The 15,431-nt window shown below is 49.0% G+C and overlaps 1 protein-coding gene across 7 annotated transcripts in view; it reads left to right on the forward strand.

The window, feature by feature from the left end:
* The first annotated feature begins 5,652 nt into the window (after positions 1-5,652).
* Positions 5,653-15,431, forward strand: part of MAP4K4 (mitogen-activated protein kinase kinase kinase kinase 4) — a 151,648-nt gene continuing 141,869 nt past the window's right edge. For 4 of the 7 annotated variants that reach the window (XM_031605192.2, XM_090127671.1, XM_090127658.1 and 1 more), the window contains exons 1-2: positions 5,654-6,560; positions 6,935-7,000. In XM_031605192.2, coding sequence (XP_031461052.1) covers positions 6,504-6,560; positions 6,935-7,000 — 123 coding nt within the window. In that variant the 5' untranslated portion in view covers positions 5,654-6,503. Of the gene's footprint in view, positions 6,561-6,934; positions 7,001-15,431 lie in introns of all 7 variants that reach the window. The other 3 variants (XM_031605196.2, XM_031605199.2, XM_090127652.1) reach the window with 2 other exon arrangements.

Consider the following 15,431-nt stretch of genomic DNA (forward strand, 5'->3'; position numbering starts at 1 on the left):
TTAGGCTGGCTACAGGGAAACTGACAGAACCTGCTCCAACTAAAGGTGTTCTGTGACTAAATAAGTCCTTCACTCACACAGAATGTCTCTAGAGCTCAGTGCTTTGCATCATGTCATCAAGGTATCTCTGACGCAGCACATGGCATATAAAGACTGCATTCAGGCCCATGCCAAAACAAGGCTTAAGTTTACGAGAATGAAACTCCGCCTACCTCCTCAAAAACCTAGTGGACTTGCAAACTCAAATTGAACTACATTTATATAAAGTGCGGGATTATGGTAGTGCAATCCAACCATCTCCATGTAGTCTTCCACCACACTGTGAGCACAACTGAGCACAACGCAGCTGAGAGCAGCAGAGGATGTGGGTCTCAGTGGGGGCTGGGGAAAGGCAGGCATGGATAAGGTGAGACCCATTTTTCCAAACAGTACAGGAAGCACATGTCTAACACTTCACACTGTTCATACTGTCACCAAAATTAGAAATAAAGGGGGCCTTTTCCAGCTCTGGTGAGCATCCCCAAGTGCTCCTGAGTGAGATAAGGGATATCAGGATGAGTGTGAGGAGCGACAATGCTCACTGAGGAGATCTGACTCAGAGAGAGGAAGTTTGGTCAAAGCAGCTCGGATGTGTCTCATGGCCCTGTATGAGAGGTGAGGTGCCACAGCTGGGTCATGGGAAGATAACCAGAAGGCAGCTGAGCTGCTAAAACAGATAGCCTGAGACAGCCATCTGAGCTCAGTAGCAGCATTCTTTGTGTGATGGATAGCAAGACCAGAAACAGCTGGCTGGCTAAAACTCAGTGAGTGAGTAGTGTCCGAAAATATACCTAGGATCTTCTCAATTAGCCTAAGCATGCAACAGTATTTTTCTGCCAAGTTTACGCATTTTTGCCAGCCTTAATTTTGGCTGCAGGACTGGAATCGCCCTTCTTTGCCCTGTTTTGTTGGAGGGATGGGAGCAGTCTCCTCATACCAGCTACAGCTCCACTGGCTTTAAATCCTGTGTGGGCATGTTCAGAACCAGATGCAAAATGCCCCAGCTATTTGATGCAAATTGGTAAACTTCACTCTGCTGGTTCAGATCTGCTCATTGATTTCTCTGGGAGCACGGCTGTCCTGACAAACTTCATTTCAGCCATCAGCTCCCTGTGTCCTATAGCTTGGATGGACCTCTAGCTATAGATGTCCTCTAGTTCTAGATGGACCAGAGACCATCTTCCTTCTTCACAGACAGCATTAAGGTGTTATAAACACTGTGTTATGTGCTCTGTTTTTTTCATATGGACATTGTCCCATGCTCATTTATGATCTGGATAAAATCAGAGCTGCTGCATGCCCTAGTGCTGCACTGATGAGATATCAATTTTTACAGGGCTAAGGTTACCTTGTCTCCTCAGGCTATGCTGCAAAGCCATTTGAGGTAACACTTTCACCTGAAAGTACCTTTTAAGACATAGCTTCACAATACCGAAGTCTCTTGCGATAACAACTGGAGGAAGTCCTGCTTTCACCTTGCTGCTCACCACTCCTCCAAGGCAGGGTCTTCACAAGAGGTGAAGCAAACCCTATAAAAATAAAAAGAGTTTTCTTTTTTAGTTCATATCACATATCACCCAGCGATCTGACTACAGCAGAGGGGAGCTGCGTTGGCATATCTGAGAGAGCAGCAGTGATGTGGGTCCCAGCAGGGGTTGAGGAAAGGAAGGTACGAATGAGGTGAGAACCATTTCTCCAGACAGTACAAGGGGCACAAGTCTAACACTTCACAGTATCAAGCAGGTCAAAATCACTCCCATTTTCCAAATAGTGAAAGGGAGGGGAGGCAGGAAATGAGATGCCCCAAGGCTACAGGGTGAATCAGTAGTGGAAACCAAATGAAAATTCAGAACTTCCTGTCTCTTTACTCATCTGCTTGAGTACTGTTGATGATTAAACTCTTAGAATATTAATGCAGTTGGTGACCTCTAGAACTCTGGTCAGAGATCAGGACCCCAGTGTATTAACTGCGGAAAAGAATAAAACAAAGGCAACTTTAAAGAACTGGGGGGGGAAAAAAAAAATGGATGGCAAGAAATTTGCTTTGTGACCAGAAATGAATGTTGGGCTACTATTGCCCCACAGTGCCTCTTCCAGAAAGGAAGAAAGCTTCTCCAGCTCTACCCTGATGGATCCATTGAGAGTTCACATTGCCTTCAGCCGCAGTGGCCTCCACAAAGCAATGCAATGGCTGCCCTTTCTCCCCTGCACACAGCTCTGGCCCCTTCACTGCCCTCCCTCCTGTCAGTGGCTGCTCAAGCAGGCAAGCAATGGCCACCAGCCTGGGGAACTAAAACATGAAATTTCAGCACTAAAATTCAAAATCCATTTCCTTTCCTTGCTTTACTATGAGTAAGCCCCAGCTTAATGCGCAGCTGTATGAATGCTGACACAAGGGATGAGGTGCCAGAGGATAAGAATGAATGGCCAGGGACTGGGAGGCTCTAGCTGTCTCTTTCAAGGATGCTCAGAGTGCCTGGGAAACTACAGATCCCCTGTTCCCCTGCTTCTGTGAGCACAATGAGCAGGAAGAAGTGTAACTGTGTCTGTGGGTCACAGGAAGAAGCACACTGGCCCTGCAACTCTCTCCAGCTCTGTTCTGAGCAGCTGGAGCTGACTCAGAGCTCTTGATGCTGGTACTTAGTTTGTCATTAGGAAACACAGTCACTTGCTGCTTGAGGAGTGGGGGGACAGATGAATGGATGGACACTATGCATGAGGCTGAAATAATCTTTCCATGGATTTTAACCCCATGATTTCTTAAGGCCATGTTACTGCAAAGAACCATAAATATCCCAGGTTGGAATGGACCCAGGGGGACAATTGAGACCAACTCCTGTCCCTTTACAGGCCCCCACAAAAAATCAGACCATATGACTGAGAACACTGTCCAAACGCTCCTTGAACTCCAGCACTCGGGGCCGTGCCCACAGCCCTGGCATCCCGTTCCATGCCCACCGCCCTCTGGTGCAGCCCCTTTCCCTGACCCCCAGCTGCCCTCCCCTGACAGCTCCATGCCGTTCCCTCGGGCCCTGTCGCTGTCACACAGAGCAGAGCTCAGCGCTGCCCCTCCGCTCCCTGTGAGGAGCTGCAGCCGCCATCAGGCCTCCCCTCAGCTCCTCTGCCCTTCGTAGAGCATACCTAAGGGCTGCAGCTGCTCTTCACGTCTTCCCCTCTAGAGCCCTCACCATCCCCATCTCCTTGAGGGATCCTGGTTTAACTCTGTGAGGAAGAGCTAAAGCAGACTGCTTATCTTCTTCCCAGTGGTTTCAGGTCCTCATTTAACCTTTACGCTTTCTAAACTGGGCAAGCTCACCATGCTGGTGAAGAGGATGATGAACATGTGAACCAAGTGGTTTTGGCCACAGCAAAGAGACTTCTTCCTCAAGAAAGCAGCCCTTTCATCCCTCAGCTTGTGTAGGGAGGAAAAGGAAGGTGAGGCGGTGTGGTGCTTCTCCCTGGGAAGGAAGCAGTCATGTGGCAGTTCATTCTCTTACGGAAACTGTTTTTTCTCTGAAGTTAGGGGTCGTGACAGTTTTCAAGGACTCACTGTCTTATCAGCACTTCTGCTTCTTTACCAGAAAGAATGGTAGAATGCTAGAATAAATTACAGAAGTCATTATAGTAAAATACAAGCTCAAAGCGGCAAGGGACCACCATGGTGGAACCACATCAGGAATGGGAGGGCTGCTCTGAAAGTGATGCCTCCTATTTCATTAGATTGGCTCATGACATCACAGGCAGATGTTGGTGGGATGGCAGTAGAGGTTGAACCTTCCTTCAACATCCCATTACATTTTGTTGCTGGAAGGGAACAGAGGGGTGGTCTGACAGAATGGTATCTGACATGGGAGTGGGGATGAAGCAAACGCATCATTGAATTCCTCCATGCAGAGAAAATGGCACCCACTGACACTTGCTGACTCTTGCTGAACAATTCTGGAGACCAAACAGTAGACGTGAGCACAGTGAGACGTGGGTACTGCGTTTCAGCAGTGGTGATGGTGGGTCACCTCCACTGGTGTAGATTGTTACAAGTGCGGCATGCAGGCTCTTGCTCATCACTGGCAAAAATGCATAGCTAATGGTGGTGGCTATGTTGAAAAATAGTGTTTTGAAGCTGAGAATTTGCTCTATCAAACAGTGCTGTTGAGCTCTTTGTATGGCTTGTAGTTTCCACGGAAATAAATAGGAGGAATTACTTTCAGAGAGACCCATGTACATTAGGGAAAATGTATATTTGGGCTCAGTTCTACTCAGCCTATACTTGTCAGGAGCATGAGAGAGGTGTTACACATTGGGTTTGGAATCCAGGAGCACACAGAGACAGTCTCTGGGGTAACATTAGCATAAAGGAGAGAGAGGTTGTGGCATTCTGATAGATATATGCCATGGAAATGTCATTTTTGTACTGGACAACAGTGAGAAAGGAGAGTACTGGAATCATTAGGAAGGGGCTAGAAAACAGGACATAAGATCGTATGTGGCACCCCACACCATGAACAGGGCATGGAGATCCCTTCCCCTAAACAGGAACAGTTCAACAAAGGACTACATGAAATGGCTGGTGCTCACAGCATCAGTTGAAAAGTCAGAAAAACTGGGGGGAACACAAGCCTATAAAAAAAGAATTCCTGCAGAGAAAACAAATAGGACATGGTTGCTGCCTCTTCCAATACAAGAACCAGCAGGATCTTCCTGCCAACTGGACTCAGTGGCAATGGACAAAATGGTCTTCAATCCAGCAATCTGTGGAACTCCCTGCCAGAGGTCATGCAGAAAGGACAAATTAAGTAGGCCAAGTAATGAAACCAATCTGCTGTCAATACATCTTGGTGTAAATCCAAGGCTAAAGCTTGCTGCACACCTCTCATCCCACCACCCCTGTGCCTTCTTCCTCTGCAGAGAACAAAGTGATCTGCTCTCGGCCCAGGTTTGCCATCTTGGTAACAACACTCAGTGAAAATGCAGCACACCATTAAACTGTTACGGTAATTTCACCTCACACTTTCTGCTCAACAGGTTTGCTCTGTTTTAAAACCACGTTTCTGTGATACTTATAGCTATGTATATGTAATTCTGTGGTTAAAACTGAAGAGACAGGAAAACCTTGGTTCCCACAGGAAACACGCCCCAACCTCTCGCAGGCAGGTAACATTTTTGCCATATCAGTGCGATAAAGAACTTCAAGGGAAGCTGAATCCTGCCAAGGTTTACACCTGCGTGCGATTGCCTGCTCGGGAAAGGTTACTGGGAGTTTTCCACGTGATGAGGCTGTAGCTGGAGGATCTCCTGGGCGGGCGCGAGGCCTGAGCCGGCTCTCCCTGGCGGCGAGGGGCGGCTGGGAGCGCGGGGCTGTGCAGGGGGTTCGGACGGGTGACGGAAAGGTCCCCGGAGGGCAGAGCGCACAGCGGGGGGCGCGGGGCTGCGGCACCCCGGGACGGCCCACGCGGCCCGCGTCCCTGCCAAGGACACCAGCGGGCCGCCCCAGCCCGGCCTTCGTCGCCTGCGGGGCGGCTCTCGGGCTGCTGCCGGCCGGGCAGGTCTGCGAGGCCGTCCCCGCCCCGGCCCTCGCCCTCTCTCTTTCTCTCCACGAATTTACCCAGAAGTGCTTTGGTGCGGGCGCGTTTCCGCCGGTTTTTCCTGTTGGAGAAGGGAAGGGGGAGCTGTTTTCTCTCTCTCTCTCCCTCCGCTCGCAGTATATTTTGTATCCCTTTTCTCCTCCTCCTTCCTCCTCCTCCTCCTTCTCCTCCTCCTCCTCCTCCCCGGCTATCTTTGTCTGGCTCGCAGCACCCCGCTCCCGGTGCCCGCCGCCGTTTCATGCCAGGGCAGCGCCGCGGGGAGGGCTCTGAGGCGGCGGCAGCTCCGCCGCGGCGCTGGGCGTGAAGCCCCCCATGAGAGAGCGGGGCCGCGCCCGTCGCTTCCACCGGCTGCAGGCGTGAGCCGAGCCGGGCCGAGCCGTGCCATGCCCGGCCGCGGGGAGCACCGCGACGCTGCCACAGGCTGCCGGCCCCGGCGCCGCTCCTGCCGCCGCCGCCGCGACATGGTGTAAGCGCCCGCCCGGGCACCGACCGACCGACCGACGGACCGAGGGACCGGGACGCCGCCGCCCTCCTCGGAGAGCCCGCCGGACCGCAGCACCCCCGCTCCCTGCTTGTCTCCCTCCCTCGCTCCCTGCCCGCCTTCACCTCCCGCCGCCGCCCCCCCCCCCTCCTCCCACCCGGCAGCCATCCATCCATCCATCATCCCCCCCCGCCAACCCCTCCCAATGCTGAAGAGTTTCAACCCGCCGGGGCTGGAGTGAAGAAGGGAAGGGCAAAAAGGAGGAGAGGAGCTCCGCGCCATTCGCATCGTTCTCGGGGAAGGGGAGGGGGACGGGCGGCCTCGCTCTTATTTGACAAAAAAAAAGAAAAAAAAAGAAAAAAAAAAGAAAAAAAGAAGGAAAAAAAAAAAAAGGCTCGAAAATGGCGAACGATTCTCCTGCAAAAAGTCTGGTGGACATCGACCTTTCCTCCCTGCGGGTGAGCGGTGGGGCGGGGGCCCCCCTGGGCCGGCGGGGCGGGGGCCGGCGCTCCCCGGTGTTGCGGCCGGGCCGGGTGCGGGGAGCGGGGCTGGGCGAAACGGGGGAGCGGGAGTCGGGGAGCGGCGGCCGCGTGGGGGGCTCCCCGAGGGGGCGGGCGGGGGGAGCGCGGCCCTGGGCCGCTTTCCTTTGTTTGCATGCGTTGGCATGTGCGTGGAAAAGCAGGGCGCAACAGCTGCACGCCGCCGGCAGCCCGGCTCGCTGGCTGGCTCCAGAGCGGGCTGGCAGGGCTGTGGCAGCGGTCATCGGCTGGCAAAAATGTGACCCCGCTTCTGTTCTGTCCATCTCCCGACCCCCTGCCCCTTCCCCCTGCAGGATCCCGCCGGGATTTTTGAGCTGGTCGAAGTGGTTGGCAATGGCACGTATGGGCAAGTCTACAAGGTTGGTGGCAGGATTTCTCTTCTCTCTGTATTGCTGTTTTGTCCAGACGGGAGCTGGGTCCTCTGCCCGGCTGATGATGAGCAGAGGGGTTAGGGTGACAGAAAGGCTCTCCTTGTCACTGCTGCATCCCCTGACAAGTTTGCCGGCCTCTTGTCTTTGCTTTCCAAAAGGAGCACCCATCCTGAAACAGTGTAATAGCCCCCTCTCCCCCAAGGTAGAAACCAAACCACTGTCAGTGTGTCCGAGCCTTAGAAATAGCTCCTTGTGCTCATTCAGAATCACTCAAATCCTCATGGAAGTTACGGCTGCTGCCGTGACGGGAAACAAAGGCTCTGCCCTTGGTGGGAATTGTCACCCAGTTCCTTGTTGGGAAACCTTCCCAGGAGCCCGGTGTGCTGAGCGCTGCTCTGACAGAGGGCACACAATGGCCATCAGATCGGCGTTGGAAACGGGGAGCGTTATTTTGTGAAAATCAGAATTCCCAGACGAACCTGTTTGACAACTGTATGCCTTTAAAAAATAGAAATAGGAGAGTGCCCGTGTGGGTGTGAAACTAGCCTACTTTTTGTTTTTTTGTTTTTTTTTCCCTCCACTGTTCAGTCAGTGGAACAAACAAATCTCGAGATTGCATGACTTTGCAGTGAGTGGTAGCGACCAGGATGACTAATTATTCACACAGTCTTAATACTTGGCTGGAGGTGGAAGGATCTCGCCTTAAACTGTACAGAAATGCAGGCAGAATGTGCGGAAGGAGGGCGAGATAACTGGAAGAAGCTGAACATGCCCAGCTGTTTGGGTTTTTTTGTGCTTATAGATAAGGCAGTGCAATTTTTAAGCATCCCTGATGGCAAGATGCTGCTGAAAATGAAACACATGTTGGTTTGTTTTGAGGGCGTGAACCTCAGCCTTTGTGCTGGAGCAGGCAGTGCACAGCATGTGCGGTGTGAGCGGTGGGATGGCTGGGCTGCTGCTCCAGGCAAGAATCTGGGATCCCCAGGCTGAGGGAAGGGGCAGTGGGTTGGGGCGGTGCAATGGCACTGCCTGCTCTCGGCAGGCTGGGTTTTTTGCTGCAATCCTCCTGCTCCAGAGCTTGCGTCACCTGAAGCCCTTATGCAAAAAATCACAGGGCACAAAAGGTGTGACTTTATCCTCTTCTGTTGATGATTGCAATATAGTGCTTTGTTTCTCGGTTTGCTTGTTAATGCTGTGACTTAAACCAACCGTGACTTTATTACTTAACTGTCTTAAGCCTAGGAATTGTGAATTTGGTTTCTCTTAGCTGTGCTGCAGCTCTCCCAGTAAAGTTACTATAGGAACCACCCTCAGCACGTGTGCTTGTTGCTGTGGAAGAGCGACCAATAGCTGGAGGTGCTATGGGCATCAGTGGCAGAGGTGGCAGGCGGCTGCTGTCCTGGCTGTGATTTGTGTGCGAGTCAGGCCAGGTTTCCTCCGGCCCTAGAATCATGGAATCACAGAATGGTTTGGGTTGGAAGGGACCTCAAAGCCCACCCAGCCCCAACCCTTGTTGTGGGCAGGGCTGCCCCCCACCAGCTCAGGCTGCCCAGGGCCCCATCCAACCTGGCCTTGAGCGCCTCCAGATATGGGATAGCACAGCTTCTCTGGGCCACTGCTTCACTGCCCTGTGAGTAAAGAATTTCCTCCCTCCCTGTTTCCTCTTGCATAGTAACTGAGGACATGGCATCCTGGGCATCAGGAATGTGGGAAATGGTTAATACTGGTATGCTTGCAGCAGTTGCCAGATATTCCTAAGCTCAGGTGTGAAAGTTTAGATTTGCACAGCCACTTCTTCGCTTTGTGCGTATATGTGAGGCGTGTACACATAGCAGGGTAGCACGTAAACGAAATTTTTCTTTTTCTTATTCCAACTCAGTTCCTTTCTTCCTCCCAGCACCTCAAGCTGGGAGCCCCACTCCAAGCTCTCACAGACTGATTCTCTGTCACCAGCGGGCATTGGCATCACTGGCATGGCTGTGATGTCACAAGTGCTGGCAACAGGATTGGCTGGCGACCTGCCATTTGGGGATGATGGGGGCAGTGGTGACGTTACTTCTTTGTCTGGCTGGGCGGCACCAGGGTGGCACTGGAAGTGCCCGGCCCTTTGGAGCCTGCAGGCTGGTGGAAGGCTGCCCTGACCTGGGGGGAAGGCCACATGTGGGCAGGCTGTTCCCTTCTGTGCCTTGGCTGGGCCTACTGTACATAGCTCAGGGCTGGTGAGCTGATAGCTCAGCTATTTATTAACTCTGTGCATGTCTAGCTATATAGATACCTACCTGTATGCCCCCACAAAATAAGAGGTTGCTCCCTGCCTGCCGCTTGGCACCTGAATGCTGCTCCTCAACATAGAGCAGCATGGATTCCCCTGGGATTTTTTAGCCATTTTTAAGTGGGTTGGCTTCTTGTTACTGCAATAAGGTGTTTGAACATGCTGAGTTTTGGGCTGCTCTGCTTGACGTGCATAGAGTTGAAGTAATTTTTATCATCACAACCCTGCACTGTCTCTCCTGTATACATGGAAGTGAATTGGAATAAAAATGAGGGTCCCAAATCTGTGTGCCTATAGAGCAGTGTCAGTGCCTGGGTGGGGGAATGCTTGATGCATCCCTGAGCAAAGCACAGCTCTACAGCTTGCTTGGAAGTGGTTTGCCCTTTTGGAATTGGTTCAGAATCCGTGAATGACAGCACAAAAGGAAGAGGGAAGTTTTTCAAAGCAGTGTTTATTTTAAGTTAGACAGCAGGCAGTTAAGTTGTGTGGGATGCAATCAGCAAATTTACCTTGGAGTTGCTGCAGCAGTAAGTGGCCACACACCCCTGGTAACTTTGCTTTTGTGAAGAGCCAGGCTCTGACATTTGCTGGAATTGGGAGAATTTTTCCCTCCACTGGTCAGAGCTCAGTGGTGTGCTCCTAGGCAGGGCTGGCTGCGTAGGGATTCCCCTTGCAGCCCTCCTCCAAGCAGTGGGATGAGGGTTGCGATGTACAGCTCTGAACTGCAAGCAATGGGGGATTTTGCAGAAAAACAGCAGTTGGGCTTTTGGTGCCTGTTGCTGTCTGGCAGAACAAAGGCCATGCAGGCAGTCCTGAAGTTGTTCCTGCTTTATCACAGCACTTCAGTCTTGTAACTTCCAGCCAGCTTCCCAAGTGATTGACTCTCCTTAGGACCTTTTTTTCATCTTTTGCAAATAGTGAAGGGGCATTTTTAGCATTGCTGTGGTTGAATTTTATTTTTCCTCATGCAGCAATGAGCTTAATCTGAAGTTCTGCTCACACAGAATGAAAACACACCAAAATTTTACCTTGAGATAAAATATGAACTGATTATTTCTTCCCTTTTTTTTTTTCATGCAAAAATGTGAATTAAAGGTATAGATTGATATTTTGCACACATAAAAATCTGTACCATCTGATCATTCCCACTGGTGTAGGGCTTATTAGCTTTGCTGTTGAGACTGAACCACGTTGACTTGGTCAGTCACCTTTTTTTTTCGTGTGTATGGATATGTTTTTAAGTCAGCTGACCCTTCCCACTAGCTTTTCTGGGTGTGCTACCAGGGCTCCCGGATAGACACCATAATTCTCCCTTAGCAGAAATGATGGGGGAAGGGTGGTTTCTTGGCAATTCTGAGGTCTGTAGAAAGCTCAGAATTAGGGGTAATGTTTCTGATTGCCCCTAACGCAGGCTGGTGTGGCTCTCTGAGAGCCTTGTAATAGTTAATTCATAGTGAAGGCTTCTTTTGTTGATTTATATTGCAGCCTTCCAAAACTGCATGTAAATGATGTGTATTGTCTAAGTGCTGGCGCATAAAAGGAAATGATGTAAGATGCGATCGTTTAAATGCTGATTTGAGAAGAAATTAAAACTTGGATAAATATTTTCCCACGCTAAGGATACTTCATTTTTTGTCTTAGTGGACTTTCTGTCCTATGTAAGGTGGCTGTGTTGGGGTAGGAAGAGAGGACAGCGGTTGATATTCTGCGTGAAGTCACATTTTTTTTCCCTTCTCCCTTTTCTTTCTTTCACTGCTGAACAGCCATCATTGTGGATTGAAATGATTTTGTTAAACATGAATACAATTCCAGCCTTATCGCTATAAAGACAAGCTGTGCTGAGGAGCACTGAGGTCACTGGCTTTCAGAAACTGGTCCAGACCAGCTCACTATGAACTTCTCCCCTTCCTTCTCTTATTTTTTGGGGGGATTCTGTTGCAAAGTGGGAATTTGCTGTTGACTGGTTCCAGAGTAGGCTGGAATAGTAGCATTTCTCAGTGTCCTATGGTTAGATGCAGCCCTTAGGCCTCTAACTCCATCCTCCAAACTGGCTGAACTTTAGACCAGTTTTTCATCACCCAAATCCTTCTTAATTAAATATACAAAAGCTAGGCAGGTAGCCAGTGGGGATTACTGATATTTATTCTTATTAAAAAAAAAAAGAAAAAGAAAAAAGAAAGCAACCTGCCAATTGTGGGTAACTGTGTGTTCCTCTCACTCTTCCTCCTCCAACCCATCTGTCTTTTTGTCAAAATGTCTTTTTTTTGCACCTTGTCTTAAATCCAATGGCAGGCTCTTGGGGCAGAGACTCTATTAATGTAATTAGACCAGGTTCCAGTTCTCTGGGACCTGGATGTACGTACTGCTTCAAGGTGATGGATTTAACAATATAAAGCCCAAAGTCTTATGCTAACTCATAGGAAGTTGAGTTTTTTTGTTGTTTTTTTTTTTCCTCCTGTTGGAACATTTCTCAATTGATGTGGATAAAATCAGAGCTGAAATTGTATCGCATTCTCTCTTCTTGTTTGTGTGCATGCTCTCCCTTTTACCAGCTGGGCTGCTGCTGGCAGACCTGTTCCTGCTGCCCAGCTTACCCCCATTGACATAGGTAGGGGTTGTGCTTGTAATGGAAATTTTGGTGAGTTGTTATCAACTTCCAGGCACCGGGGCCTCCACGGCAGTGTGCAGAAATGCATATTTGCCTCTGAGGTGATGACAAGTTTGTACCTCTTGTCCTAGGGGACAGTATAGAGGAATGTTCCTAAAGGGGATCCTGTCTTAGAAGAGGTGTTCACCCTATGCATTTCCCTGCCTGCGGTGTATACATTTTTTAATATAAAGCTTTGGAGCAGATTTTTCTAATATGGTCTAGTGTATGTTTGTGAGTACGTGTTATGTTCCAGGCGTTTTCTTTTCAAGTGGTACTTCCTTTGCAAGCTTGACTTTAGCCTGGTAGGTTATGTCCCTACTTTCTCAAGATATATTTTCCATGGAGGGAAATGATATTTTTATTTGTCCCTTTACGCATTTTTGACTGTATGCTCTGGGTTCTCCAGAAGTATTTCTGTTTGCCTTTGGCTGACATTGATATTTAAGCTCAATAGCGTTGCCTTGCACAATGTGAGCTTGACTGTAGTCAAAAGTTACAGTAAGATCCTTATCTATGGCGTTATTTTAGATCCCTGTCCAACTCCCACTGGAGTTAATGGAAAGAATTCAGTTCACTTGAACAAGAGGTGGATTTGGGAGGGGATCTCGTAGCTTTGCACAGTTTTCTTATCAAATACCTTAGGTTCATAGCAGTATGGGTCCCTGATTGTTTCTCAGATTGGCACAAGCTCAAAAAAAAGATACCATGGTCTCTGTAAGTAATCAACTACAGGAAAGGGGAGGGAAGAAAAAGCAACTGCTTGGGAATTTTGAGGTAACTCTCAATATAGGGAGCATGGAGATTTTAACATCTCAGTACAGACGGGAGGCACAATAGGTCTGCAGCTAAGTGAAAGCTGCTCTTCTGAATGTGAATCACAGCTGTGATTTGGCCTAAGTGTCATTGGATTTAATGTGATACTAAACTGGGAAGCCTTTGAAAATCACCACCAAAGGGAGCTGAAATCCCAACAGCTGGGAACTGGGGGTGCCCACTCTTGCGGAGGACTGGAACTTTCATTACGTGTAGGGATCAGGTGGGCATTGGAGAAGCTGTGGTGCCCCATCCCTGGAGGTGCTCAGGGCCAGGTTGGATGGGGCCCTGGGGAGCCTAAGCTGGTGGGGGGCAGCCCTGGCCATGGCAGGGGGTTGAAACTGGATGGGATTCTAGCCTAAGCTGTTTTATGATATGAATGGAGTAGGCTTCTCTCCATTTTATTTAGAAAGTGGTTCAACTGAGTCCTATCTGAAGTTCCTCGTGCAACTCATGGGAGTGGAGTGTTTGTCTTCTCCCTGGGGTTTTCCCATACTCTCCTGCTTGATCTTGCCTCCTACTGACAAGTGGGACAGCTCGAAGAAAAGCAACCTAGCGAAGGTGGGTTTACAGAGGGAATTGGAGGGTGTTGAAGGAGATGCTGGCTTGAATGTTGAGAGTGGGATTAGTAGGCAGTTCACAGCTTGGGAAACAAAGGTACTATAGAGTCAGGAAAATGGTTAATAGAAGAAAAAGTGAAAAAGATGGCTTCACTGTCTGTAGAGGACATTAAAAATTATATGTATTTCCGTATTATGAAGCAAATCAGCTTTTACCTCTGGTTGCTCGGGAGTCTTCTTTCACTAGGCACCGCACCCCAGGTGAAGGTTTCTTTAGGGACATTTTTGTGCTGACCAAACCTCTTTCATGCCACCTAGCTACTTTGTGTCCATGTGCCAGAAGGAGAAATGTCTTTGAGGGGGTGGTTTAGCATGGTGAAATGCTCGGTTCCCATGAAGCTACACCTCCCTGGGTTGCTCTGCCACCTTTGCTGTCACAGTAGGCATTCAGACAGGACACTGCAAGTGCCAGCAAGCCCTAGTAATAAAACAACTAATGTGGTAAAACGCCTTGCGTGGATGCAGTTCTACTGGTCTTGTAGAACTTATCTGGTGTGTCTCAGTCACCTCCCTTTGGAGCTGCCCCATTGCATGTTGATAAGAGCTTCTCTCTGCTCACGGTGACTCATGGGTTGGTACCTGTTGCATGGGCTGCGGACACGTGCATCCTTGAGAAGGATGGGTTGGGAACAGTAAGGTGAACCAGACTGTTTCTGAGTTTTAATGGCTGGGGTACCCTCTTTTTTATTCTGTACCAGTCTGTGATGTAGACTTGTTGGCTCTGGTTTGTGCACCTGGCAGTTTGACATCAGGACAGAAGTAAAATGGGAGGGTGTGTCTTAAGAAGGTAAAAGATTGGCAGCAGCCTGGAATATTCAGTTGCAACAAATCTGATTTTTTTTTATTAATGATCTGGAAGCTGCCTAGGCAATGATCTGCTCCTGCTGGTTCACCATAACATTGATGCAGTTTTTGGGGAGATTTTTGCATTTGGAACTGTTAAAACTTGAAATCATAAAAATACAAGAGATGTTTTTAGGTAAGCTTTGGTACTTCCAATTGTATCTTCCCAGGATTTTGTGAGAGTAGCTGTAGGGGATGACAGTGGATAAACGTTCATCATTCTAATTTAAACAGTGAGCTCAAAAGAAACTAAATTTGTCATAAAACCTGCCCCCTGCACTTTGAGGCATCCAGTTGTTTTTGGTTGCTTAGTTTTCAAAACCAGGAAAGCATAGGTTAACGTCCCTATTTCTTAATGTATTACAGTAACATGTTCTCTGCTATTGGTTTGGTATATCTTCAGAAATCTGGGACCCCACCAACATGGTTGCAGTTCATTATTTTTCTTCATTTTTTGTGCTTCTCAAGGCAACCTGTATTGAATACCTAAAAGGAGGCACAGCTGTGCTGGTATTGCAGGGCTGTTGTCAAGAGGAAATACTTGTAGCTGAGTTATAAACCCTTACATGTAGGGGTACAAAAAGAAAGAAAAAAAAAAAGAAAAAGCTGACAGGCCCTTGGCTATAGGGCTGCTAGCCTATGCAACTGCAATAATCAAACCAGTTCTTAGGGGAATTGGCATAGTGGTGTCTGAATGTAATGATGAGGTATTTCCTGAGTGGAAGCTTTAATTGAATTTCCTTTGTGCTTCTCCAGGAGCTGATAGTGCTGTGTATCTCCAGTTATTTTATGGTGGCCTCGTGGGCAAAAAATGCACTCTGTAGTGAGAGCTGCAGATGCACATGACCTCTTCTTAATTTACAGCTTGCTTCTGTACACTGGGATTGGAATGTTTCTTTTTTGAAAGGTGCTTGTGTTGGTGGGCTGCCTACTGTCTTTTTGATGCCTGAATCTGAACTACGAGCTCTAGGACTTGTAGTGGAGAGAAGTAGATCAGGTAGATAGTGATAGGACAAGGGGGAATGGTTTTAAACTGAGACAGGGGTTTAGATTAGGTATTAGGAGGAAGTTTTGCGCACAGAGGGTGGTGGCACACTGGAACAGGTTGCCCAAGGAGGCTGTGGATGCCCCATCCCTGGAGGCATTCAAGGCCAGGCTGGATGTGGCTCTGGGCAGCCTGGTCTGGTGGCTGGTGACCCTGCACATAGCAGGGGGGTTGAA

Source organism: Phasianus colchicus, chromosome 1 (assembly GCF_987193195.1).
Source record: "Phasianus colchicus chromosome 1, bPhaCol1.hap1.1, whole genome shotgun sequence".
Classification (NCBI taxonomy): Eukaryota; Metazoa; Chordata; class Aves; order Galliformes; family Phasianidae; genus Phasianus; species Phasianus colchicus.